Source organism: Passer montanus, unplaced genomic scaffold, assembly GCF_014805655.1.
Source record: "Passer montanus isolate IOZ18808 unplaced genomic scaffold, ASM1480565v1 scaffold157, whole genome shotgun sequence".
In the NCBI taxonomy this organism is placed as follows: Eukaryota; Metazoa; Chordata; class Aves; order Passeriformes; family Passeridae; genus Passer; species Passer montanus.
The window spans coordinates 768125-791081 of NW_024362827.1; the positions used below are offsets into that span (position 1 = coordinate 768125).

The following is a 22957-nucleotide window of genomic DNA, read 5'->3' on the forward strand; positions in this document are numbered from 1 at the left end:
GGACCCTCCTGGCTGGGGGGCTGGCACACCCCAGGAGGGGCAGGGCGAGCGCGGCAGCGCCCCCCGGGCAGCCTCGTGCCCACCCACCCACCCACGGCCGCGAAAATGTTCCCGTCGCCAGCGGCGCCTCGCCCCCCGCGCACCGCCCACCCTCCCGGCGCTCCCATCTGCTCGGGGGGCGGCCGGGGACACCCCCGCAGCCCCCCAGCCCCCCGAGGGCACCGGCGGCTCCCGCAGCCCCCCAGCCCCCGCCGTGTGCCCCCCCGTTAATCTTCATTAAGCCCCTCATTAGGGACAGGGCCGGTGTGAGCCGGGGGGGCTGGGGGGGAGAAAGGGGGGTGGCCCAGGGTCCCCTGGGAAATGGGGTTCCCTGGGGTCCCAAAAGCTGAAGGGGGCCCCAAGAATGAAGGGGACCCCGGGGGTGAAGGGTCCTAAAAGGTGAAGGGGTCCCGGGGGTGAAGGGGTCCCCGGGAATGAAGGGGTCCCTAAGGATGAAGGGTCCCAAAGGACAATGGGGTCCCCTGGACAGTGGGGTTCTCTGGGGTGAAGGATCCCAAAGGGTGAAGGGGACCCTGGGAATGAAGGGGATCCTGGGAATGAAGGGGTCCCAAAGGACAGTGGGGTCCCCTGGGCAGTTGGATCCCCAGAGCTGAAGGATCCCAAAGAGCACCCCAAAGCTGCTCCCTAAAACCTTTTGGGACTGGGTTGGGGCTGGCAGCATGGGAAGCTGCTCTCTGGGGTCACGGGGACCCCCTCATTAGTGGGGTTAGAGGGGTGGGGGCTCCTCAGCCGCTGCTCCCAGTGCTGGGGAGGGGCTGGATCCCCCAGGGATTGGGCGCTCGTGGCTGTCACCCCCCCCAGTGTTGGGTGTCACCTTCTGCTGGGGTGACAGCCCCGGGAGCTGCAGCCAAGACGAGCCTCTCCTAATTAGCAGGGATGCTCGTTAGGGAGGGGACGTGGGGCGGGAGCCTGGCCTGGACCCCAGGGCTGTGAGCCCAGCCCCTCAAACCCTGCTTTGGGGTCAAGGTTTGGGGTCCAATCCTGTCCCACCCCATGGGCAGGGACACCTCCCACCAGCCTGGCCCGTGGAATCCAGGGGCATCCAGGGATTCTATGGGAATTCCATCCCAGCCAAGAATTCCTTCATAACCCCATAAAGTTCCTGGGTTTGGGGTCTAACCCTATCCCACTACATGGGCAGGGACACCTCCCACGAGCCCAGGCTGCTCCAGCCCAGCCCTTGGAATCCAGGGATTCTCTGGGAATTCCATCCCGGCCAAGAATCCCTTCATTCCCAAATTCAGCATCACTCCAGCCAAAACCCCAAGCCCAAAAACCCCAAAAACATTGGGAGAGCCATTCCACCCAATTCCCCAGGCAAGGAAAATTTTGCTGCGGGATGAAGGCGAGGATGGACCAGGGAGAGGCTCGGGTCCCTTGTGAATGATTTTATTTCCACTGCTGCAGGGAGTGGGAGTGAAAACCCCATAAAGTTGCCGGGTGGGGAGGAGCACGTGGCTTTAGGAATATCTGTACATTCTACCAGTCTATATACACATCAGATATAAATATATATAAATCCAGGGGCTCTGTCCGGGTTTAGGGCTGAAACCTGTCCCACCCTACTGCAGGGAGAGCTGCAAAGCAGATTTTAGCATCAGGGGAAAGCCTCCTTAATGAGCAGGAGGTGTTAATTAATGGGAGAAGGGGAGCATCCCTGTGCCAGCTGCAGGGGAAGGACACGGTGCCCGTCCGTGCCCGTCCTGGGAAGGGTCAGCTCTGCTGGCTGGACACAAAGGAGCTTTCTTTGGCTTATTTAATGCTCATTGCAGTTGGATTTTGATTTTTTTTTTTTTCCTCCTTTCTAATGCTCGGCCTTTAAATCCAAATCCTGAGACTCGGGAAGAAAAGAAGAGAATAATCCCCCCTAAACCCGGACACCCTATAAATGCAGGTACAGCTATGGGAGGGGGAAGCGATACATGTGGGGACGGGGAAGAGCAGGGATAAAAATAGCCCTTCCAAAGGATGATTCTTCCCTTTTCTTCTCCCTTCCTTTTATTTCTGATAAAAAAAGGCAAAACCCAGCCATGTGTGATTGGCTCCAGAGAGAAACTGAGCCGTGGACGTGGCCCTGAATCCTCAGATCTCAGAGGGAAGGATGCAGGATGGGGCTGTGACCCCACAGAAGTGTCCCTGCATCCCAGATTTTACAGGGAAAGGTGCAGGATTTTGGGATGGGGCTCTGGCCCCATGGATGTGTCCCTGAATCCCAGATTTTAGAGGGAAAGGTGTAGGATTTTGGGATTGGGCTGTGATCCCATATATGTGTCACTACATCATAATATTTTACAGGGAAATGTGCAGGATTTTGGGATGGGGCTGTGACCCCACAGAAGTGTCCCTGCATCCCAGATTTTACAGGGAAAGGTGCAGGATTTTGGGATGGGGCTCTGGCCCCATGGATGTGTCCCTGAATCCCAGATTTTAGAGGGAAAGGTGTAGGATTTTGGGATTGGGCTGTGATCCCATATATGTGTCACTACATCATAATATTTTACAGGGAAATGTGCAGGATTTTGGGATGGGGCTGTGGCTCTTGATCCCAGATTTTACATGGAAGGATTCAGGATTTTGGATGGGCCTGTGGCCCCATGGATGTAGATTCAGGATTTGGATGGGGCTGTAACTCCATGGATGTGGATTCAGGATTTTGGGATGGGGCTGTGGCCCCATGGATGTGGATTCAGGATTTGGATGGGGCTGTGGCCCCATGGGTGGGGGGATGCTGGGATGGGGGATTTGAAGCCGGGCGGGGTCTGCTCCTGCCCGGGGAGGGATTTAGACCCTCCTCCTCCTCCTCCAGAGAAACGCGGAGCCAAAGGGTGACAGGAGTGTCCCCACCCCCTGGGATGGCCTGATTGTCCATCCTCCTCACTTCCACGGGTCCCACCACCCTCAGCTCATCCCATCCCAGCTCCAAACCCCACCGGGAATGGTTCCCCAGGAGCAGGGACACGCCTGAACCCCATCCGGACCGACCCCAGCCCCCCGAACCCCGCGGGGCTCCAAGGGAGAGACGGAGCCACTCCGGGCTGGGCCTGGGGGACAAGGACAGGGCGCTGCGACCGGCGGGGACACGGCGCTGTCCTGCTCAGAGCGGTCCCCAAGGAGCCGCGGGTGTCCCCGCAGGGCAGGAAAAGCGGGAACCAACGGGGAGAGGGATGGAGGCGGGGGGCGAGCGGGGGAGAGGGAGGAGAGAGGGTCCCACGTGTCAAACCCGCCGGGGGTGAAACGTCCGAGCGAAGCCGGGCTGGGAGAGGCGCGACGGGGCTAAAACACCACGGACTGCAGCAGGCGGAAACACAGCATCAGGTCCAGAGGGATGGGCGGCTTGAGCAGGTTCCCGTCCAGCCGCAGGTAGCGGAGCCGCGGGACGCTGTCCAGGTCGGAGGGAGAGAAATCCTGGATGGACACCAGCGAGGTGGGGCAGATCTGCGTGCCGTTGATTTCTGCGGGGACAGGAGACACCGCGGGGTGAGGGTGAGGGAATGCGGGGCTGGAATGTGGGCAGGAGGAAGAGAGGGATGAGGGTCAGGGAAAGGGGAATGTGGAGAGGAGGAGCAGCGGGATAGGGAAAAGGGAATGTGGAGAGGAGGAACAGGAATGCGGAGAAAAGGAACAGAGGGATGCGGGTCAGGGAAAAAGGAATGTGGGCAGGAGGAAAAGCGGGAGGCGGGTGAGGAAAAGGGAATGTGGGCAGGAGGAAGGGCGGGATGAGGGTCAGGGAAAAGGGAATGGAGTAAAAGGAATGTGGGATTCGGGTGAGGGAAAAGGGAATGTGGAGAGGAGGAGCAGTGGGATAGGGAAAGGAGGAACAGGAATGCGGAGAAAAGGAACAGAGGGATGCGGGTCAGGGAAGAAGGAGTGGGGGCAGGAGGAAGAGTGAGATGCGGGTGAGGGAAAAGGGAATGTGGAAAGCAGGAGCAGTGGGATAGGGAAAAGAGAATGTGGAGAGAAGGGAGAGAGGGATACGGGTTAGGGAAAAGGAATGTGGGCAGGAGGAAGAGCAGGATGAGGGTTAGGGAAAAGGGAATGGGGTCAGGGGGAACAGTGGGATGAGGGTTAGGGAAAAAGGGAATGTGGACAGGAGGAGCAGTGAAATGTGGGTCAGGGAAAAGGGAATGTGGGCAGGAGGAACAGTGGAATTCAGGTCAGGGAAAAGGGAATGTGGAGAGGAAGAGCGGGATGAGGGTTAGGGAAAAGGGAATGTGGACAGGGATTTTTGAACCCCCTCCAAAGTGGGGTTGTTTTGCCACCAAAAGGGACAATCCCAGGCTGTTCAAAGCCCCAGCAGGAGGGAAAATCTGGTTTTTGATCAGGAGTGAAGTAGGTCACGTTCCTCCGCAGCGCAGAGAGGGATGCGGTGGCATTCCAGAGAGAAAAGGGAACATCCCACCCCCGGAACCTGCCGAGCCGGCCCCAGCTTCCCAAAAAAAACATCCAGGAATCCCGCTCCAGCCCTGTCACTGCCCCCAGCCTTTCCTGCTCCTCAGAAAAACCTTCCCAAGGTTTTTTCTCCCCCAAACCCCCCGTGGGACTCACTCTCGATGGAGTTGTTGTTCAGGTAGAGGTGCTCCAGCTTGGGGCTGATGAAGGGCACGTTGGTGAGCTTGTTGTGGGCCAGGTGCAGCACCAGCAGGTTGGTGAGGTTGAAGGAATTTTTGGGCAGCCCCTTATCCGAAATCTGGTTGTAGTTGAGCCGGATGAAAGCCAGGTTGGGGAACTCCTTGAAATAATCGCTGGGGATGTCCTCGATGTTGTTCCTGTCCAGGAAGAGCTGGTGGATGGCGCTGGGCACGCCGGGGGGCATCTTCCTCAGGATGTTGTGGGCCAGGTTGAGCTGCATGAGGTTCTTGAGCCCCTTGAAGGTGTTCTTGTTGAAGACGCCGTCGCTCAGCTTGTTGTGGTGCAGGTCCAGCAGCACCAGGTTCTCCAGCTTGTTGAAGACGCCGGCGGGGATCTTGGAGATCTGATTCCTGCTGAGCCGCAGCTGCTCCAGGTTGGGCGGCAGGAAGGCGGGCACCTCCTTCAGCTGGTTCCTCTCCATGTAGAGGAAGATGAGGTTCTCCAGCTTCTCCAGCACCTTCCTGTCCACCTTGCGGATGCGGTTGTTGTCCAGGTTGACCCACTTGAGGCCGGTGGCGTTGCGGAAGGACTCCTCGGGCAGGTCGGCGATGAAGTTGTTCTGCAGGTACAGGTAGTGGATGCGCGGCGGGATGACGGGCACCGTGCGCAGGTTGCGGCTGTCGCAGTACAGCGCCGACGGGAAGTCGGGCGGGCAGTAGCACTCCCGCGGGCAGTCGGGGAAGACGGACGGCGGGCCCGGAGGGAGGGGAGGGGGCAGCTCCGTGGGCTCCGCGGGCTCCTCGAAGGGCGCGGGCGGCCGGGTGGGCCTGCGGGGGGGTTTGCGCCGCTGGGCGCTCGCCGCGGGCGCCAGCGCCAGCGCCAGCGGGAGCAGGAACGCCAGGGCCGCCTTCATGGTCCGGGTGCTTTCCTGCAGGGACACCAGGAGAGGGGTGGGTTGAGGAATTGTCGCCTCCCCACCGCTGGCACGCGGGGGTTTATCCATTCCCTGACTCCTGTCCCCTTCCCACTGGGAGTCGTCTTCCAATGCAGCCCCTCCACCGGGCTGGGGTCTCTGAGGCCCCTGTCCCTGGCTCGCTGTTGTCCGTGGAATCCTTCTCCCTGCCTCACATTATCCATGGAATTCATCTCATTCACCATTATCCATGGAATCCCTATCTCATTCACCATTATCCATGGAATTCATCTCATTCATCATTATCCATGGAATCCCTTTTTCATTCACCATTATCCATGGAATCTCTATCTCATTCACCATTATCCATGGAATTCATCTCATTCACCATTATCCATGGAATCGCTCTCTCATTCATCATTATCCATGGAATTCCTTTCCCTATCTCACATTATCCATGGAATTCCTCTCCTTGGCCTATCATTATCCATGAGATTCTTCTCCCTGCCCCACCATTATCCATGGGATCCCTCTGGCTCACTGTTATCCGTGGGATCCCTCTCATTCACCATTATCCATGGCATTCCTTGCCCTGCCTCACATTATCCATGGAATTCCTCTCTCATCAACCATTATCCATGGAATTCCTCTCTCATCCACCATTATCCATGGAATTCCTCTCCTGCCTCAGCGTTATCCATGGGGAATGTTGTTGTTGTTGTTTGTTTTTGTTTGTTTTTTTAATTTGGGTTTTAATTTCATTTTTCCACCCCGCAGTGCCTGGACCTTCCATCCTCTCTTCCCAAAGGATGGATCAGCCCTTCAGACTCCTGGATGGGTTTGGCTTCGTTTGGCAGTCAGCAAATTAGAGATTCCACAGGAAATTTCCTCTGGAAAGCCCCAGGAATCTGGCAGAGCTGAACGGGGCAGGAGAGATGGACGGCTCTGGGTGAGGAACAGCCCCTCTGCCAGGCCCTGGGATGAAAAGGGCATTCCCAAAGTGGGAACACCGCAGGGTTTGGATCCACAGCTCCCCTTGCTGCCCAGGGAACCCCTCCAGCCCCGCTGACCATTTGGGAAGAGTCACAGCGGGACATTGGGAGGGGTCAGGTGAGATCTGTGTGCCCCAAGCCAGGAAATTTCTCCTGGACACCATCCCAGGCCACCTCTCCCTCCTCTCTGGGTGCTGCTCACGCTGTCCCACCCCTGTTCCGCCTGGAACAGCAGCTCCTTCCTCATCCTCGCCAGATTTCCTGGGAATTCCGCGGCTGCTGCCCCGAGGGAGGAGGGATCCAGCAGAGGAGCCCGTGCAGTGGGGTTTGGGTGCTCCCACAGCTGCAGCAGGCTGGGATCGGGGTGGGATTCCTGGGAATGGACCCCGGGGCTCACCAGGCTTCTCCCAGATGGATTCGTCACCTGGCAGGATCAGAGCAAGGCAGAGGGAGGGCGGGAAGGAGAGGGAGATGGAGGAGAGGGAGGAAATGAGGGAAACCAGAGGAGGAAGGGAAATGGACAGGAAAGCACTGCTGAGATGGGAGAAGCCTTTGGAGGTGCTGGAGCTGCTGGTGCCAATTTTGGGAGGAAATCCAGCACTTCCAGCTCTCCCATCCAGCACAGCAGAGTGGGATTCACTGCCTGTCCTCCCTTTCCAGGCATTGCCAGCTCTCCTCATGCCTGGAACCCTCAATTTCCATCACCCCTGGAGGGAGAAAAGCCCCCAGGAACTGCAGGGACCCCCTGGGCCACCCTCTCCAGGGCCACTCTGCCAGCCCCAGCTCCCTTTGCAGCCATCCCAGCTTTCCTGGGGCTCCAAGGAGTTGAATTTCTGCAGGAAAAGGTCCCGTTTCGGCCCCTCCTGCAGGCCCGGCCCGTTCCTCCCGGCTCCCATCTGGCTCTGGTTAACCCCGCACGCCTCCCGGGCCGGCTGCTTTCCATCAGGGCTCTGGCATCTCGCTGGGGGAAGGGAGGAGCAAGGAAGGAGCCGGCAGAGCCCAGAGCTGCCGGATCCCGAGCCCAGCAGAGCTGCAGCAGCTCCTGCTTGGGGATGGATGCGATCCTGTCCCTGCACTCTGGGTTCAGGGTCTGGAAAATGGGAAAATCCGTGACAGGGCTCTGCTGTTTGTGCAGTGCCCTCCCCATTCCGTCAGCATCCTGCTCCTTCCCCGGCCACAGCACGTGGATCTCACTCCCAAAGCTTTCCGTGGCATCCCAGAGCTTTACAAGGGGCCTCTCCCCTGCTCCAGAACCTGGATTTTAACCCCCATAAACTCCCGAGGAAGTGGCAGGGGCTGAGGTCTGAGCTTGGCCCGGTGCAGAGGGAGGGAGCAGCTGGGAGATGACATTCCAGCTGGGAGGTGACCTTCCATCCAGGACTCAACATTCCAGGCAGGACTCAACATTCCAGGCAGGACACGCTGTGATCCAGGTGTCGGATCCACCCAGGCCCCCCAGCAATGTCCCAGCAGGGTGGGGGACAGGGCAGCGTTGTCACCCCTCCAAGCCTGCCCCGTCCCCTCCCCACGAGGGTCTGACATCCCAGAGGTTTGGGGGCTCGGCACAGGGAGGGAGCAGCCACCCGAGCCAGGAATCCCGGCTGGGGAGTGACAGCATCCCGTGGAATTCTGTGGGCACGGAGGGGCAGCAGCGGGGACTGACAACTCCCATTGTATCCACCCCCATCCCCGCGGGGACTGTCCCAGCCCTGTGGCACTGCCACCACCCTTCCCTGGTGCTGCTCCCCAGCTTGCCTGGGGAAAGCGGGAGCCACTTCCAAGCAAACTGCAGGAAAGCAGTGACATTCCCAAAAAAAAAACCAGGGATGTGACACCACCACAACATCACAATTGCTGGAAGACTCCGAGGCAGCTCTCCCAGGATCTGGAAAAGCCGAAGCCTGTTCTCCATGCGGTTGGATTTACTGGTGTGAATGCCAGGAGCAGAATTCCCAAATCCCCCCCGCCGATCCCAGCGGAGCCCCAGCACAGCCCTGCCCTGCCAGCCTCCCCAGCTCCAGCTGCCCACAAGGAATCCGTGCCACTGGAACAAAGTTAAGTCATGGAGCAACGCAGGAATTCAGGAAACCGACGGCCTGGCCTGGAAAAAAGGCTCAATTCATGGACAAAACCAGCGCTGACACCTCCCTGAGCCCGGCCTGGCTGCGAGGCCGAGGCACCCGGCAGATCCCGGGGTTTTTCCCAGAAGGAGGCAGCTGCTTCCTCAGCCATCCCGGTTACAATGGACAAAAAAAACCCCAAAAAACCCCAGTGCAACAGCTGTAAATTCCAGCCCCGAATGCCACGGGGGTTTGCTTTGCGCATAGTTTCTCTTCCCTGCATCCCAGCAAGCCCCGGCTCCAGCAGCGCTGGCTGCCAGCCCCGGGACGGGCGCCAAGGGCAGGGAGAAGCCGCCACCCCGGGGCGACAGGGAGCCGTGCAAAGGTCACCGCGGGGGATTTGTCACCCGCAGGGTCCCCGCGGTGTCGCTCGGGTGCCTCCTGCAGCGGGGAGGGGACAGGCAGCAGCTGGATGCGGGTGTGTGTCCAACATCCCGCTCCCGCAGAGGGATAAAGGGAATTTTAACTCTGGGAGAGGCAGGAAAAGCTGCGTGGCTGGAGTAGGGCCGCTTTCCAGCTCGCTGTTAGCTCCTCTCACACATTCCCGCAATCCCCATCATCCCTGGTGGGGGAAAAGCCCCCTTCCAGCCTGGGAACGGGAATGTCGGAGCAGAACAAGGAGAGCAAGATAAAAATAACCACCAGGATCGGGCAAAGCTCCTTCCTTGGCGCGGCTCGTGTCTCTGCGAGAGCCCGACCCAGCCCGGAGCTCGTCATCCAGCGCCTCTGGAGCGCTGGGAATCGTGGAAAAGGGGGAGGGCAGCCGGGGTCCCTCGGGAAGCGCAGCCCTGGTGGAACAACCCCGCGGTTCTCGCCCTTTCCCAGCCCTCTCCCAGCGAGCCGGGGCTGGGTCCTGCCGCATTCCCGCTGGGATGGCGCTGAGTCCGTGCAGGGAGCGGTGACACCGCCAGGGCTCAGCCAGGACACGGCGACAGCAGCGCGGGGCTCCTGTGTGCCACGAGGGTCCCCAGAGCCGCCGGGATCCTCCTCACATGCTCATCCCTTCCTCTGTTCCTGGGTCCCCACAGTCCTCGGGATACTTCCCAAATGCTCATCCCTTCCTCCGCTCCCAGAGTCCCCGGGACCCTCCCCAAAAGCTCATCCTTTCCCCAGCTCCCTGGTCCCCACAAGTCCCCGGGATCCTGCCCAAATGCTCATCCCTTCCTCTGCTCCCAGAATCCCCGGGATCCTCCCCAAAAGCTCATCCCATCCCCTGCTCCCTGGTTCCCACAGTCCTTGGGATCCTCCCCAAAAGCTCATCCCTTCCTCTGCTCCCAGAGTCCCCCGGATCCTCCCCAAAGGCTCATCCTTTCCCTTGCTCCCTGATCCCCAGAACCGCCGGGATCCTCCCCAAGGGCTCATCCCTTCCTCTGATCCCCGGGATCCTCCCCAAAAGCTCATCCCTTCCCCTACTCACAGAGTCCCCGGGATCCTCCCAAAAAGCTCATCCCATCCCCTGCTCCCTGGTCCCCGGGATACTTCCCAAAATCTCATCCCTTCCTCTGCTCCCTGGTCCCCGGGATCCTCCCCAAAACCTCACCCCGTCCCCCGCTCCCTCCTCCCGCGGCAGCGCCCGTGGGAAGGCGGCCCTGGCCGGGAGCACCTTCCCGCTGCTCTCTGTCTCCTCAATTCCTCCCTCCCCGTGTCCCGGCCCTTCCCAGCGCCGCTCCCGGCTCGGGTCCCGCTGCCGCACGCAGCGGGAACGCTGGGCAGGGACAAAAGCGGCTCCTGGCTGCCAAAGCGCCGCGGGCCCGGACCCCACACACGCCGCGCTCCCCACCCCGAGCAGCCGCCTCGCCCGCTCCGCTTCTCCCCCGGGCTGGGAAGCGGCCCCGACGCCTCATCCCCTCCTCCTCCTCCTCTTCCAAGGGCAGGGAAACCTCCCACGGCTGCGCTTTGATCTCTTCCCGGGCGGGAAGCGCTGATTCCCCGGGGAGCAGGGACGCAATTCCCGCATTCTGGCTGTCCCAGGAAAGGGCGCTGCGCTGCCCGGGGCGCGGCGCTGGGATGGCCTGGGGGCCACACGGGGCAGGGCCGGGATAGCGGGATCCCAGAATCCCGGGATCCCAAAGACTGCAGGATCCCGGGATTCTAGGATCCCAGAATCCCAGGATCCCAAGGATTGCAGGATCCCAGGATTCCAGGATTGTGGGATCCCAGAATCCCCTGATCCCGGGATCACAGGATCCCAGGAACCCGTGATTCCATGATCCCATGATCACAGGATCCCAGAGTCCCAGGACTGCAGATTCAAGGATTATGGGATCCCAGAATCCCAGGATCCCAAGGATTGCAGGATCCCATGACTGCAGGATCCCAGAATCCCAGGATTGCAGGATCTCAGGACCCCAGGATCCCAGGGACTCTCCCAAGCCCTCACGTGCACGGGGATGAATTCCCATGTTTTGCTTTGGAGCTGCTTTCCCCCAAACCTCTCCAGCCGGCGGGCAAGGGCAGGTTTGGGATCAGCCTCTTCCAAGTAACAAAACTTTTTTTTTTTTCTCCTTCCCAAGATTTCGGCGAACATCACTTCCCGCTTGTTCCTCCTGGCCGAGCGAGGACAAAGAGCCGGCTCCGAGAGGGACCCCCGCGGGGAGGGGGCTGCACCTCCCCGCCCACCTGGAGCTGAGCTGGCTCCGGGCAGGAAAAGTGGGATTACATGCCCAGGGAATGCTCGGTGCGACCCAGGCTGGAAAGAAAGGCTTTGCCCCCTACATTTTGGGCAGAGGGGAGCTCGTTGGGAGCTGCCCCGGAGCTGTCGGGCTGCTCGCCCCCACCCCGCTCCGCTCCCGTCCGAAATTCCCTGTTCCTACCCCAGCACGGGGAGATGGGAGCAGCCCCCCAGAGCCCCCCCCAGGCAGGACAGGGTGCCCCGATGTCCCCGCAGGCTCCTGGTGGCATTTCTGTCCCCCGGGGGGGGGGCCCTCCTCCCCTCAGCCTCTCCCTTTCCTCGCTTGTTTTCCCTCCTGCTTCCCAAGGCAGGGATTGTCCTGGCCATGGCCCCCCCGGCTCCCCCAGTTCCGACCCCCAGCGCCCCCAGTTTGGCTGCAGAGCCAAACGTGCTGGGGTTCGGGGTGTGGGGGGCACACAAAGGGCACTTCATGTCCCCCCGAAAGCGCCTGGCAGTGGCCGCAGCGCTGTCACACCCCCCCGCTTCCCTGCGACCCCCCAACCCCCTCCTGCACCCCAGCAACTCCTGGAAGCGGAGCAGAGAAAGAACAAAGACTCCAGAGCGCTGCAGGACAGAGGAACCGAGAGGAGAGGGGGGAAAGAGGGAGAGCAGATGTTTTTGGGGGTGCGAGGGAGGCCGGAGAGGGCAGGAGCATCGCTGCGAGGCTCAGGCAAGGTGAGCAGAGCCTGGGGGGGGAACACCTGCCCAGAGCTTACCTGTGCGCACCTCTCCCTCCTCCTGCCTCCTATTAATCCCCAAGACAAGTTTTTCTCTGGCTTCTCTCTCCCTCCTCCTCCTCCTCCACCTCCTCCACCTGCTCCTGGCGGGGAATCCCCGCCCTGCGAGCGAGGCACGCTGACAACAATCACGTCTTTCTCTGGCAGCCGAGCGCGGCGGGCTCGGCGCACACGCGGCTCTGGCGCTCGGCAACAATTCCTCCTCCTCCTCCTCCTCTTCCTCCTGCTGCTGCTGCGGAGGCAGCTCCTTGTTTCAAAACAAAGCTAATTAATCACGGAATAGGCCCTGCCCTCGCCGCCGGCTCCGCTTTCCCAGGAGCGGGATGGAGTTTGGCGGAGGGTGGGTGTCCCCTGTCCCCACAGCCCCATTCCCGGCTGTCCCACAGCCCCATTCCCATTCCCGGCTGTCCCACATCCCCATTCCCTGCTGTCCCCACATCCCCATTCCCGCTGTCCCACATCCCCATTCCTGGCTGTCCCACATCCCCATTCCCGGCTGTCCCACAGCCCCATTCCCTGCTGTCCCACAGCCCCATTCCCGGCTGTCCCACATCCCCATTCCCGGCTGTCCCACAGCCCCATTCCCTGCTGTCCCACAGCCCCATTCCCGGCTGTCCCACATCCCCATTCCCGGCTGTCCCACATCCCCATTCCCGGCTGTCCCACATCCCCATTCCCGGCCCCTCAGGGCACAGGAACCTGGAAATGGGGTGCAGGGGGTGCTTTGCTGCCAGGGATGAGCTTTGATGTAAATCCTGGTGGCACTCCGTGAGGACAGGCTGGGGGTGGCACGGTGGTGGCAGCAGAGTGTCCCTGCCCAGGGGACACTGGGTTTTCCTGGCTGGAACACAGCAGCGCGCAGAGGGGACACGGCCAGGAGGGCTCGGGGGACATTCCTGCTCCAGAAGGGACATTTTGAACACGAGGGGCTCAGAGAACCCGGGACCTGTTGAGTGCTCAGAGCTCTGAGGGGTCCTGGGGGCGCACAGGAGCCACCCAACCCTGGGAATTGTCATCCCACATCCATCCCTGCCCCAGAATCCCTGGGATTTGGGATCCAGGGGGGCACAGGAGCCCCCCCAGCCCTGGGAATCCCCCTCCCACATCCTTCCCGATCCCGGAATCCCTAAGATTTGGGATCCAGGGGGGCACAGGAGCCCCCCAGCCCTGGGAATTGCCTTTTCATATCCATCCCTACCCCAGAATCCCCGGGATTTGTGATCCAGTGGGGCACAGGAGACCCCCAACCCAAGAAATTGCCATCCCACATCCATCCCTGTCCCAGAATCGTTGGGATTTTGGATCCAAGGGGGCACAGAAGCCCCCCAGCCCTGGGAATTGTCATCCCACATCCATCCCTGTCCCAGAATCCCCGGGATTTGGGATCTAGAGGGGCACAGCCGACCCAGGAATTGCCCTCCCACATCCATCCCGATCCTGGAATCCCCGGGATTTGGGATCCAGGGGGGCACAGGAGCCCCCCAGCCCAAGGAATTGCCCTCCCACATCCATCCCTGTCCCAAAATCCCCGGGATTTGGGATCTGGGGTCTCCTCCGTCCGTCCCCACCATCCCCCTCTCTCCATCTGCAGCAGGACCGTGAAACCCGAGCTGCTCTGGCTCCTCGAAATCCCAATCCCGACCGTGCCAGGGGCTGGCAGCCACCCAGGAGGGGCTGCTCCTGCACTTCCACGCCGGGCTGGCAGCAGAAACCGGAGCTTTTCCCAAAATCCCCCTCTCTGCACTGCCCCTTTTGCCTTAAATGTATTTATTCCCAACACAATAAAAATTCCTTTCACCCCCAAACCAGGGCATTGCTCCTCGCAGGATGATCCCAAGCCTCAAATCCAGCAGGTAGATGGGGTGGGAGCCAGGAAAAGGCACCGAGAGGACCCACGGAGGAATTCCAGGCTGTTTAAACAAAAAGCCGGGATGGAGGCTCGAGTTTGCCAGCTGGAATAGGACCAGGATCAATAGGGAAAGGAGATGTTGTTTGGAAGGAGATGCTGCAGGAATTTGATGCTAATTCCTTTCAAAACCGGTCCAAAAAATCCCCAAATCCACGGGGACGTGTTCTATGGATTTTTATTTATTTTTTCCCCCCTCCTAGCTCACAGCTGCTCAGGCGGGCATGGAAAGGCAGAAATTGAGGCACCAGACAGGGCAGTCCCTGGCACTAAAGCGACGCCAGGCACGGAAAGGTGGCGCATCCCAGACCTTCTCCGTGCTCTGCCCGACCTCCGGAGCCGCCCCCGCCCCGGGAAAGCTCCGAATTCGGGAGGCAGCGACCCCTCCCCGCGGCTCTGCTGGTGCCGGGAGCGCTGCTCCCAGCCAGGGGACTTTGTTGAATTTGCTCCCTGCAGGAATTCTTTCCCCGCCGCAGCGGATCCACCTTCAAAGGCGCCCTTTGACATTTTTCAGCCCTCGGACGTGGCTCTGGGCATCGTTTTTTCCACGTCTGGAGCAAAATCCAGCCCTGCTCTTGCAGGGAAAGCGGGGCTGTGTCCCCAGCCTTGGGGACATCGCGGTTCTGGTGGCCCTGAGTGGATTTTCAGCCATCCTGGTGTTGATCCCCTTTTCCTGGTTTGGAGCCAAAGCCCTCTTGGGTCCGGCAGAGGTGGGAGAGGGAATGTCCAGAGCTTGGGAACGCTGAGGGACAGGACCAGGACAGTGGGAATGGCCAGGGGGACCAAGGAGGTGGGAATGGGGACATGGAGGAATTTGGGGCCTGGTGGAGCCAGTGTGTCCCACCAGGGATGGGGAGGTTGGAGCACTGGTCAATCCGGCCATGTTCTGGTCACTGTGACCATCCCCTGGTCACTCAGGACATCCCCTGGTCATTCTGGACATTTTGTGGTCACTCTGGACATTCCATGATAACTCTGGCCATTCCATGGTCACTCTGGACATTCCATGGTCACTCTGGACATTCCTGAGGGACAGGACCAGGACAGTGGGAATGGCCAGGGGGACCAAGGAGGTGGGAATGGGGACATGGAGGAATTTGGGGCCTGGTGGAGCCAGTGTGTCCCACCAGGGATGGGGAGGTTGGAGCACTGGTCAATCCGGCCATGTTCTGGTCACTGTGACCATCCCCTGGTCACTCAGGACATCCCCTGGTCATTCTGGACATTTTGTGGTCACTCTGGACATTCCATGATAACTCTGGCCATTCCATGGTCACTCTGGACATTCCATGGTCACTCTGGACATTCCATGGTCACTCTGGACATTCCCTGGTCACTCTGGACATTTCGTGGTCACTCTGGCCATGTTCTGGTCACTCTGGCCATCCCAAGCTTAGAGTTCAAGGGCAGGGTGGGAGCAGGGAATTCCCATCATGAGCTGTGACTCCACCATTCCAGCTGGGAGACAGGGAAAGCCTTCATCCTCTCCATCTCCATCCTCTCCATCTCCATCCTCTCCATCCATCTTCATTTTCTCCATCCAACCCAAACCCCTCATGGACCACCGTGCCAGTGACTCCTGTCAGGTGTGGCAGCCTCTTCCTCAGGAACTGATTTTCATGGATTTCCTGCATGGATAAATTACTGGGAACACCCCAGGACACCAGGAATTGTCAATCCCAGCCTTGGGAACAGCCCAGGACACAGGAATTGCCAAGCCCAGCCTGGGAACAGCCCAGGACACCAGGAGTTGTGGATCCCAGCCCTGGAAGTGTCAGGAGCTCTCAATCCCAGCCCCAGGAGATTCAGGAAAGGGAATTTTCCAGAGCAAAGGGCTGTCCCCAAACCAGGCTCACCTTCCCCACATCCCGGCCTGGATTTCTCAGGAATATTTGGTTTAAAATGTTGGTTTGGCCCCAGGGAGAGGATTCCTGGTGTTATCCCTGCCCCAAGCCGAGCCTCCACTCGGTGCCACAAACCCAGAGGATTTCTGGATCTTTCTGAGGGCCAGATCTTCAAAATTCCCTTTGGAGAGCTAAAAAAATTGAATTTTAGAAAGGGAAAGGGGGGAAAAACAGGAGGAAAAGCTGGAAAATGTCAAATTCGGGAAGTTTGGCAGCAAAACCCCCCAAGCCCAGGGGAAGGGCAGGCAGGGCAGGGACGAGGGGGGCGCAGGGATCCCCCTAAAGGATGCCTGGCAGTTCGGGGTGGCTCCATTCCCGCAGGATGCGGCAGGAAGGGGCCGTGCCGCCCTTGCCGGGGCTCTGCCGGGCGTTCCGGGTGGTGCCAGGCTGGAAAATCGCGGTCAGCTTCCCCCGAGCCCCGCCGGGAGCGGCTCCTGCCCAGCCCCGCCGGGAGCTCCGGCAGCCCCCGCACGCCGCAGCCGCGTCCAGAGGGCCGGGACGGAGCTCCGGAGAAGCTCTTGGCTCCGGGAGAAGCTCCGGAGTTGGGAATGAGCGAAGGGGAAAAGAATTCCGGGGCGGAACCGCGATGATCGCGTCCGAGGCGGCCGCGGGAGCTGCCCCCGCCCCGGCTGCGCTGGGAGGGGGAGCAGAGCCCTGCCCGCCTTCCCTGCCCCTAAACCCGCCGGGAACGGCGTGGGGAGGGGGCTGCAGCAAGGCTGGCCCGGCCCCAGAGATTGCGCCGGGTTCGGGAATTCATCCCGGGCTCGGCTTTTGTTGTCCCAGCACAGGGATCCGCAGGGAGGAGGAGGAGGAGGAATTCGGTGCAGATTCCAGCCATCCCAAATACCCAGCCCTTCTTCCCGGGCCTCTCCATCATCCCTGAGCATCCCTGAGCCTGGAATGGATCCCTGAGCCTGGAGCGGGATCCCTGAGCCTGGAGCAGGATCCCTGAGGCTTGGGCAGGATTCCTAAGCCTGGAACCCTCCCGGCTTCCTCTACTCCCGGCTCCCCCTGGCTCCGGGGTTAATCCTGGCTCCGGGGTTAATCCTGGCTCCGGGGTTAGTCCCGGCTCCAGGGTTAGTCCCGGTTACAGGGTTAGTCCCAGCTCCAGGGTTAGTCCCAGCCCCAGGGTTAGTCCCGGCTCCGGGGTTAGTCCCGGCTCCGGGCTTAATCCCGCTCCCGGCTGACTCAGGGCCGGCCCAGGCGGGGCTGAGCAATCGCCGCTCCCCCCGCAGAGGTCACCGCGCTCCTCCCGCTGCTCCTTCCCTCTCCCTGCCCAGCCCGGACCCCCCTCTCCCTACTCTTCTCAACACCCTCTCTATCAATCACTGTAATTATTTTAATTAGTGCCGTTAATTACCGCAGCTCTGGCTGCCCGGCCAGCTCCACCCGAGGGAGCCAAGGCCGGCGCTGGAGCCTCCTCAGTCCTGGCTCCTGCCCTTCCCAGGGCATCCATCACCCCCTGCTCGCAGCTCGAGCCCGACTGCGGCATTCCTGGAGGAAAAACCCCTGGATTTACTCCCCACAAAGCCAGGGGATCGCTGGGCTCCGTGCCTGGCTCTGGTTCCAGCCCTCGGCACGCAGGCAGGGCTGTCCCCTCAGGTGACAAACAGGGAACAGGGCAATTAATCACGGCAAAATCAGCGTTTAAAGCACTTCAGCTCCCGAGGAATCAGCTTTCCCAGGCTGTATTCACAGGTTTTATTCCCAAATTTTTATTCCCAGGTTCCTGTGAGGCACCTGGCCACAACGACTCCGCTGCCTTTAATCAAATCCCTTCATTAGGTTGTTTAATTAGCGAGGGAGCTCTGGGAGCGATCCCAGAAGGAATTTATGGCAGAACCATTAAGGCCCAATTAATCCAACTTTAATCTTCTGGAGCCCCCTTAAACCTCCCCCGTTTCCCCCTGTAAACCTTCCCTGCTGTCCCTGGTGACCCTCGGCCACCCCACAGCAGGGGACACTTCCCTGGAGGTGCCCAGAGGGGTGGGGGTGCTCCAGGCACCCCCTTGGAGCATCCCAGCACCCCCATTCCAGGGAATTCCCACAGGGATTGGGAAGTGCTGAGCCCCACCGGGGTTTGTGGGGCAGAAGAAAAATCCCTGGGAGAGTTGGGATTAGACCTCACAGAGCCCCTTCCCAAAAAAGGGCACCTCGCGCAGCTGGGTCAGGGGAGGAGGGGAAAAGCTCCTCATCCCAAAAACCCCAAATTAATCGGGGTTTGCCTAGCAGGGAGCAGATTCCACCTTCCAGCTGTGGAATTCCATGATTTTTACCCATATTTCCCACCCCGGGACAGCGACAACAACCCAGGAGTGGGGACTGTGACCCCCCTCCACCCCCGAGGTGCCCCCCTGGCCCCGGGGCCGGGCTGGGAGGGCCGAGGGAACGTTTTTATCCCGGGAATTGCAATCCCAGCTGGCACCCGTGGGACTGCGAGGCTGCACCAGGGACCAGGGGCAGCTCGGGGGGCTCCTGCCGGGTTTGGGCGGAGCTCAGCCCAAAGCAGAGCCACAGGAGCTGCCAAAATCCCTGGGAGAGCTGGGATTAGACCTCACAGAGCCCCTTCCCAAAAAAGGGCACCTCGCGCAGCTCCGTGGCTGTTCCAGGGCTCCTTCCAGATGGATTTGCTTCTCGTTTTTCCCAACTTCTGGACCTTTGTGCTTCCTGCGGATTTTTCTAACCCTGCTGTCCTCTCTGGAATTTGCAGATCCTCCCAGCCCGCCATCCTTGGAGGGTTTTGTGTTATTTCCTCCCCGTTCCCCGAGCCCAGTAAACAGCTGGTCCTGCAGGCCACCTCCAGACCTGCACTTTCCATCTTCCCGGGATTTCAGAGCCCTGAAAATCCTTGGATGGAGATTTCCACAGCAAATCCCAGCCCGTGGACCCCCAGCTGGGCTAAAACCCCTTCAGGTAAAACTCGAATCTCACCTGGAGCCACTCCCTGCAGTCTCAGGTGTCCCCAAATCCCAAAAATGCTCCAAGACCTTCCCTGGGTCATCACCACTTTCCCCAGGGTTGGAATTTTGCTGGAATTTCTGGTTGAAGGTGGAAATTTCCATCCCAAAGGAGCTGAGCTGGGGCAGCTCAGGGTGTTTGGTCTCTCCCATCGCTTTCCCCCAGGTACTGCTCGTCCCACCCTGGGAATTCCGGGCTCAGGGGTTTGAGATGCCTCTTCTTGGATGTCCCCAGCCTCAGCCACGTCCCCTTTCCCAGCTCCCTGCAAGCCCCATCCCTTGGGAATCCCTTGGGAATTCACCCTGGTGGCCCTCAGGCTCCAAGGAAATCTTGGCAAGGTGTCAAAGCCACCTGCACCTGTCTCATCCCACATTTTCCCTTTCTTTTTTCGCTTCCCAAGGGAAACACCCGGTTCTGGGGGTGAACACCCAGTTCTGGGGCTTGGCAAGGTGTCAAAGCCACCTCATCCTGAGTTTTCCCTTTCTTTTTTCACTTCCCAAGGGAAACACCCGGTTCTGGGGGTGAACACCCAGTTCTGGGGATAAACAGACAGTTTCTGGGGATAAAAATCCTGTTCTGGGAGTGAACACCCTGTTCTAGGGATGATCTCCTGGTTCTGGGGATGAACACCCAGTTCTGGGGGTGAACTCCCGGTTTTGGGGATAAACACCTGGTTCTGGGGATGATCTCCTGGTTCTGGGGATGAACTTTCAGTTCTGGGGATGAACTTTCAGTTCTGGGGGTGAACAACCTGTTCTTGAGGATAGACACCCAGTTCTGGGGATGAACACCTGGTTCTGGGGATAAACACCCTGTTCTAGGGATAAACACCCAGTTTTGGGATTAACACCCTGTTCTAGGGATGAACTCCTGGTTTTGGGGGTAAACACCCGGTTCTGGGGATGAACATCCTTTTCTTGGGGATAAACACCCAATTCTGGGGGTGAACACCCAGTTCTGGGGATAAACACCCATTTCCCGGGACAACAACAGGGCCCGGCTGCCATCCAGGCTGTCCCGGAGCCGCTGCTGCCCCGACACCTCCCTCCCTCCCTCCCTCCCTCCCTAGGTGGAGGCGCAGGAAGTGTTTTCATGCCCGAGGCATCCGCAGCGCCGCTTCCAGATGCTCCGGGAGCCGCTCCCGCGGCCTCCCAGCGCCGATCCCTCCTGCCTGGGGATGCTCCCGAGCCTTCCCCGCAGCCCCCGGGGTGGTGGAAGGGATGGAGCAGCTGGAAAAGCAGCGCTGGTTCCCGCTCCTTAAAAATCCACCCAGGCTGGCCCGGAACAAGGAAGGTTCTGGAAGGGAAGGGGAGGCAGCAGCAGGCTGGAGGGATGGAATTGGAATTCCATCTCCCTCTGGAAAGGGATCCAGCATCGCCCAGAGGGGCTGGCAGAGGGAAGGAGGGGGCAGAAGGCAGCGGGTGCCCCCCGGGTGTGCTCCAGCCCCGGGCTGCAGGAGTCCATGGCCTGCACCAGCCGTGTTTTTCTGGGAGGAAATGAGGCAGCGCTGCTTTAATAGGAAATCAAAACACGGGGAAGGAGCACAGAGCGGGACACGGGCCTGGAAAAACGCGGAGCCGTCCAGCGGTGTCGCGCCAGCAGCCCCGGCTCCGCCAGGGCCCGGCACTGCAGGGACACACCGCCCTGATCCCACGGGAATATCCTAAAGGTCTCCACAGGGATTCACCCCCCTGCCCCCTGCTGCCCTCTGCTCCTGTGGGGTGGCACAGGAGAGGGATGGATGGATGGATGGATGATGGATGGATGGATGATGGATGGATGGATGATGGATGGATGGATGATGGGAATTCATGGATGGATGGATGGGTGACCACCCCAGCAGATCCAGCTCCAATGAAAATCACTGCTGCTTGCCACCCAACTGCCCTGACATTTCCAAGCATGAACAATTCCATTCCTGCCTGGAGCTCTTGGAAACTCCCCAGGATTCCGTGGTTTCCAGCATGGAGACAGCCCAGCAGGGAAAGCTGGACGTGTCCGAGCCCTCCTGGGGCAGGGATCAAACTCCTCCTGGAGCTGTGGAAGCCAAAGCCGGATGAGAGATGCAATCAAGGGAGGTTTCCATGGCCCAGCCCTGTCCTGGCTGTCCCTGGGAGCTGCACCCCAGGCTCCAGCCACGCAGGAGGGGCCGGGAGCTGGAATCTCAGCCTGGAATTCCCTAAAATCCTGGGCTGTGCTGTGCCTCTGTTATCCCTGTGCCCATCCCCGAATTCCTGCATCCACCCGGGAGCTCTGAGAGCTCAGAGAGTGGAGAAAGCCTTTGAAAGCTCTCCTCAGAGGCGACCTGCTGGGATTTCTGGAGCTGTGGAGCTTCTGAGCAGCCTCGCTCGGAAGCGTTTAATTGGGAGGGCTGGGAAGGAGCGAGGAGGGAGCTCAGGAAGGGGGGAAAGGCTGGATAGGAGCTGGAAGTGCAGGGATTTGGGCTTTGGGGTTGTCCCAGTGATGCTCCAGCCCTGCAAATCCCCCGGGATCATGTTTGGGAAAAGATGGAGGGCAGGAGGAGAAACCTGGAAGGAGATTCCAAATCCTTCCCGCGGCCGTTTTCCCGACAAAAAGCTCCTTCAGCCGCGGCCAAGGGCAACATTCGCGCCTCTGGAGCTGCAGGAAACGCGGAGATTTTCCAGCGCATTCCCTGCCCCGCTCGGGGAGGGGAGAGGCAGCGCCCGGGGCGGCTCCGGGGCCTGCTGGGACCAGGAAAAGCTTTCCCTGGGTCAGCAGAACCAGCCCCAAAACCCGCCCCACATCCCTTCCTAAGGATCTCCGAGGTGTTTTCCAAGGGAAATAATCCTGGGATTCTTTCTCCCGGCTGCGGGACAGCCCCAAAATCCCACGGGACATCCCTTTAGGGAGAGTGGGGACACGGCTGGGGTCCCACCCTGGTGTCCCCACAAGGAGAGGGTGGAAGCTGCTCCCCAAATCCTGGGATTGGGGTGCCCGGGGGGGTCCCCTCGCACCCATGGGTGCTGAGCCCGGCTGGGGGACAGGGGGGCCCCCATGCACCGGCCACGTCACTGCGCAGCTGCTTCCTGGCCCGGGGGGGTGTAATGAGTGCCAGACCTCGTTAGGCTGCTCGCTAATTAACCCCGCGCCTCCGCGGCTTTCCCTGCCAGCACGGCAGCGATTTCCTCGTGGATTTGGGGGGCAGAGCCAAGGAAAATGCTGGAAACCCCCCAGAGAGTGAGGAGAGCCCCCCTTGGGATCATCCCTGGCACCATCCAGGGATGAAACTTTTATGGAGTCCAAACCCAAGGAAAAAACCCTTCCCACCCCTCCCGAGTGGCCACGGGAGGAGGATCTGAAATCCTGCCAGGATTTTGGGGGTGATTCCCAATCCCACACCTGGGGGTCTCCCGTGCCAGCGGGCCGGCCTTTGCTGCTGGCTCGGGGTTAAACACACCTGGATGGAGACATTTACCCAGGATTTGTCGTTATTGAGCAGCCGCGGCTGGAAAAGGTCGGGAAAAACAAAAACCCGCTGTTATTTCCCTGAGGGGAAGCTCGGGGAGAGAGGATCCTGCAGGGCTTTCCTCAGGCAGCTCCACGGCAAAAGGGGAATTTTCCCCCTTTAAAGCACTTGGAGGGAAAAAAAATCACAGAAGGAATGACCGGGATGAGTTGCTGGAATATCCCAGAGCCATCGGCGGGGCTGGGATGCTCCTGGAGCATTGCCGGGATCATCCCCATTCATCCCCATCCATCCCCATCCATCCCCCTCCATCCCCACTGATCCCCATCCCTCTCCATTCATCCCCATCCATCCCCATCCATCCCCATCCATCCCCATCCCATTCTCATCCCTTCCCATCCATCCCCACTGATCCCCATCCCTCTCCATCCATCCCCATCCCATCCCATCCATCCCAATCCATCCCCCTCCATCCCCATTGATCCCCATCCATCCCCATCGATCCCCATCCATCCCAATCCCCTCATCCCTTCCCATCCATCCCCATCCATCCCCATCCCTCTCCATCCATCCCCATCCCATCCCATCCATCCCAATCCATCCCCCTCCATCCCCATTGATCCCCATCCATCCCCATCGATCCCCATCCATCCCAATCCCTCCCAATCCATCCCCATCCCTCCCCATCCACCCCCAACCC

The 22957-nt window shown here is 60.1% G+C and overlaps 2 protein-coding genes across 3 annotated transcripts; one reads left to right on the top strand and one right to left on the bottom strand.

The window, feature by feature from the left end:
- Positions 1–1433: 1433 nt before the first annotated feature.
- LOC120499110 (proline and arginine rich end leucine rich repeat protein) lies at positions 1434–12279 on the bottom strand. The gene is made up of 4 exons (XM_039702584.1): positions 12260–12279; positions 12042–12137; positions 4606–5557; positions 1434–3512 (listed from the first exon to the last, which is right to left on the bottom strand). Exons 3-4 carry the CDS (start codon positions 5540–5542, stop codon positions 3334–3336), a joined length of 1116 nt encoding a protein of 371 aa, XP_039558518.1. The 5' UTR covers positions 5543–5557; positions 12042–12137; positions 12260–12279; the 3' UTR covers positions 1434–3333.
- LOC120499111 (proline-rich protein 2-like) lies at positions 11171–13819 on the top strand. 2 transcript variants are annotated; one of them, XM_039702585.1, is made up of 3 exons: positions 11171–12000; positions 12210–12402; positions 13654–13819. In XM_039702585.1, exons 1-3 carry the CDS (start codon positions 11314–11316, stop codon positions 13662–13664), a joined length of 891 nt encoding a protein of 296 aa, XP_039558519.1. In that variant the 5' UTR covers positions 11171–11313; the 3' UTR covers positions 13665–13819. The 2 variants fall into 2 exon arrangements, with proteins under 2 accessions (XP_039558519.1, XP_039558520.1); XM_039702586.1 differs by having other exon boundaries at positions 13657–13819.
- The last annotated feature ends 9138 nt before the right edge of the window (positions 13820–22957 follow it).

Bases quoted from the DNA above. Each gene is read 5' to 3' on its own strand.
- LOC120499110 (XM_039702584.1), bottom strand. From the start codon at position 5,542: ATGAAGGCGGCCCTGGCGTTCCTGCTCCCGCTGGCGCTGGCGCTGGCG. The intron at 3,513-4,605 runs GTGAGTCCCACG...CTGTCCCCGCAG, and splicing joins GAACAACAACTCCATCGAGA to AAATCAACGGCACGCAGATC.
- LOC120499111 (XM_039702585.1), top strand. From the start codon at position 11,314: ATGCCCAGGGAATGCTCGGTGCGACCCAGGCTGGAAAGAAAGGCTTTG. The intron at 12,001-12,209 runs GTGAGCAGAGCC...TTTCTCTGGCAG, and splicing joins CGCTGCGAGGCTCAGGCAAG to CCGAGCGCGGCGGGCTCGGC.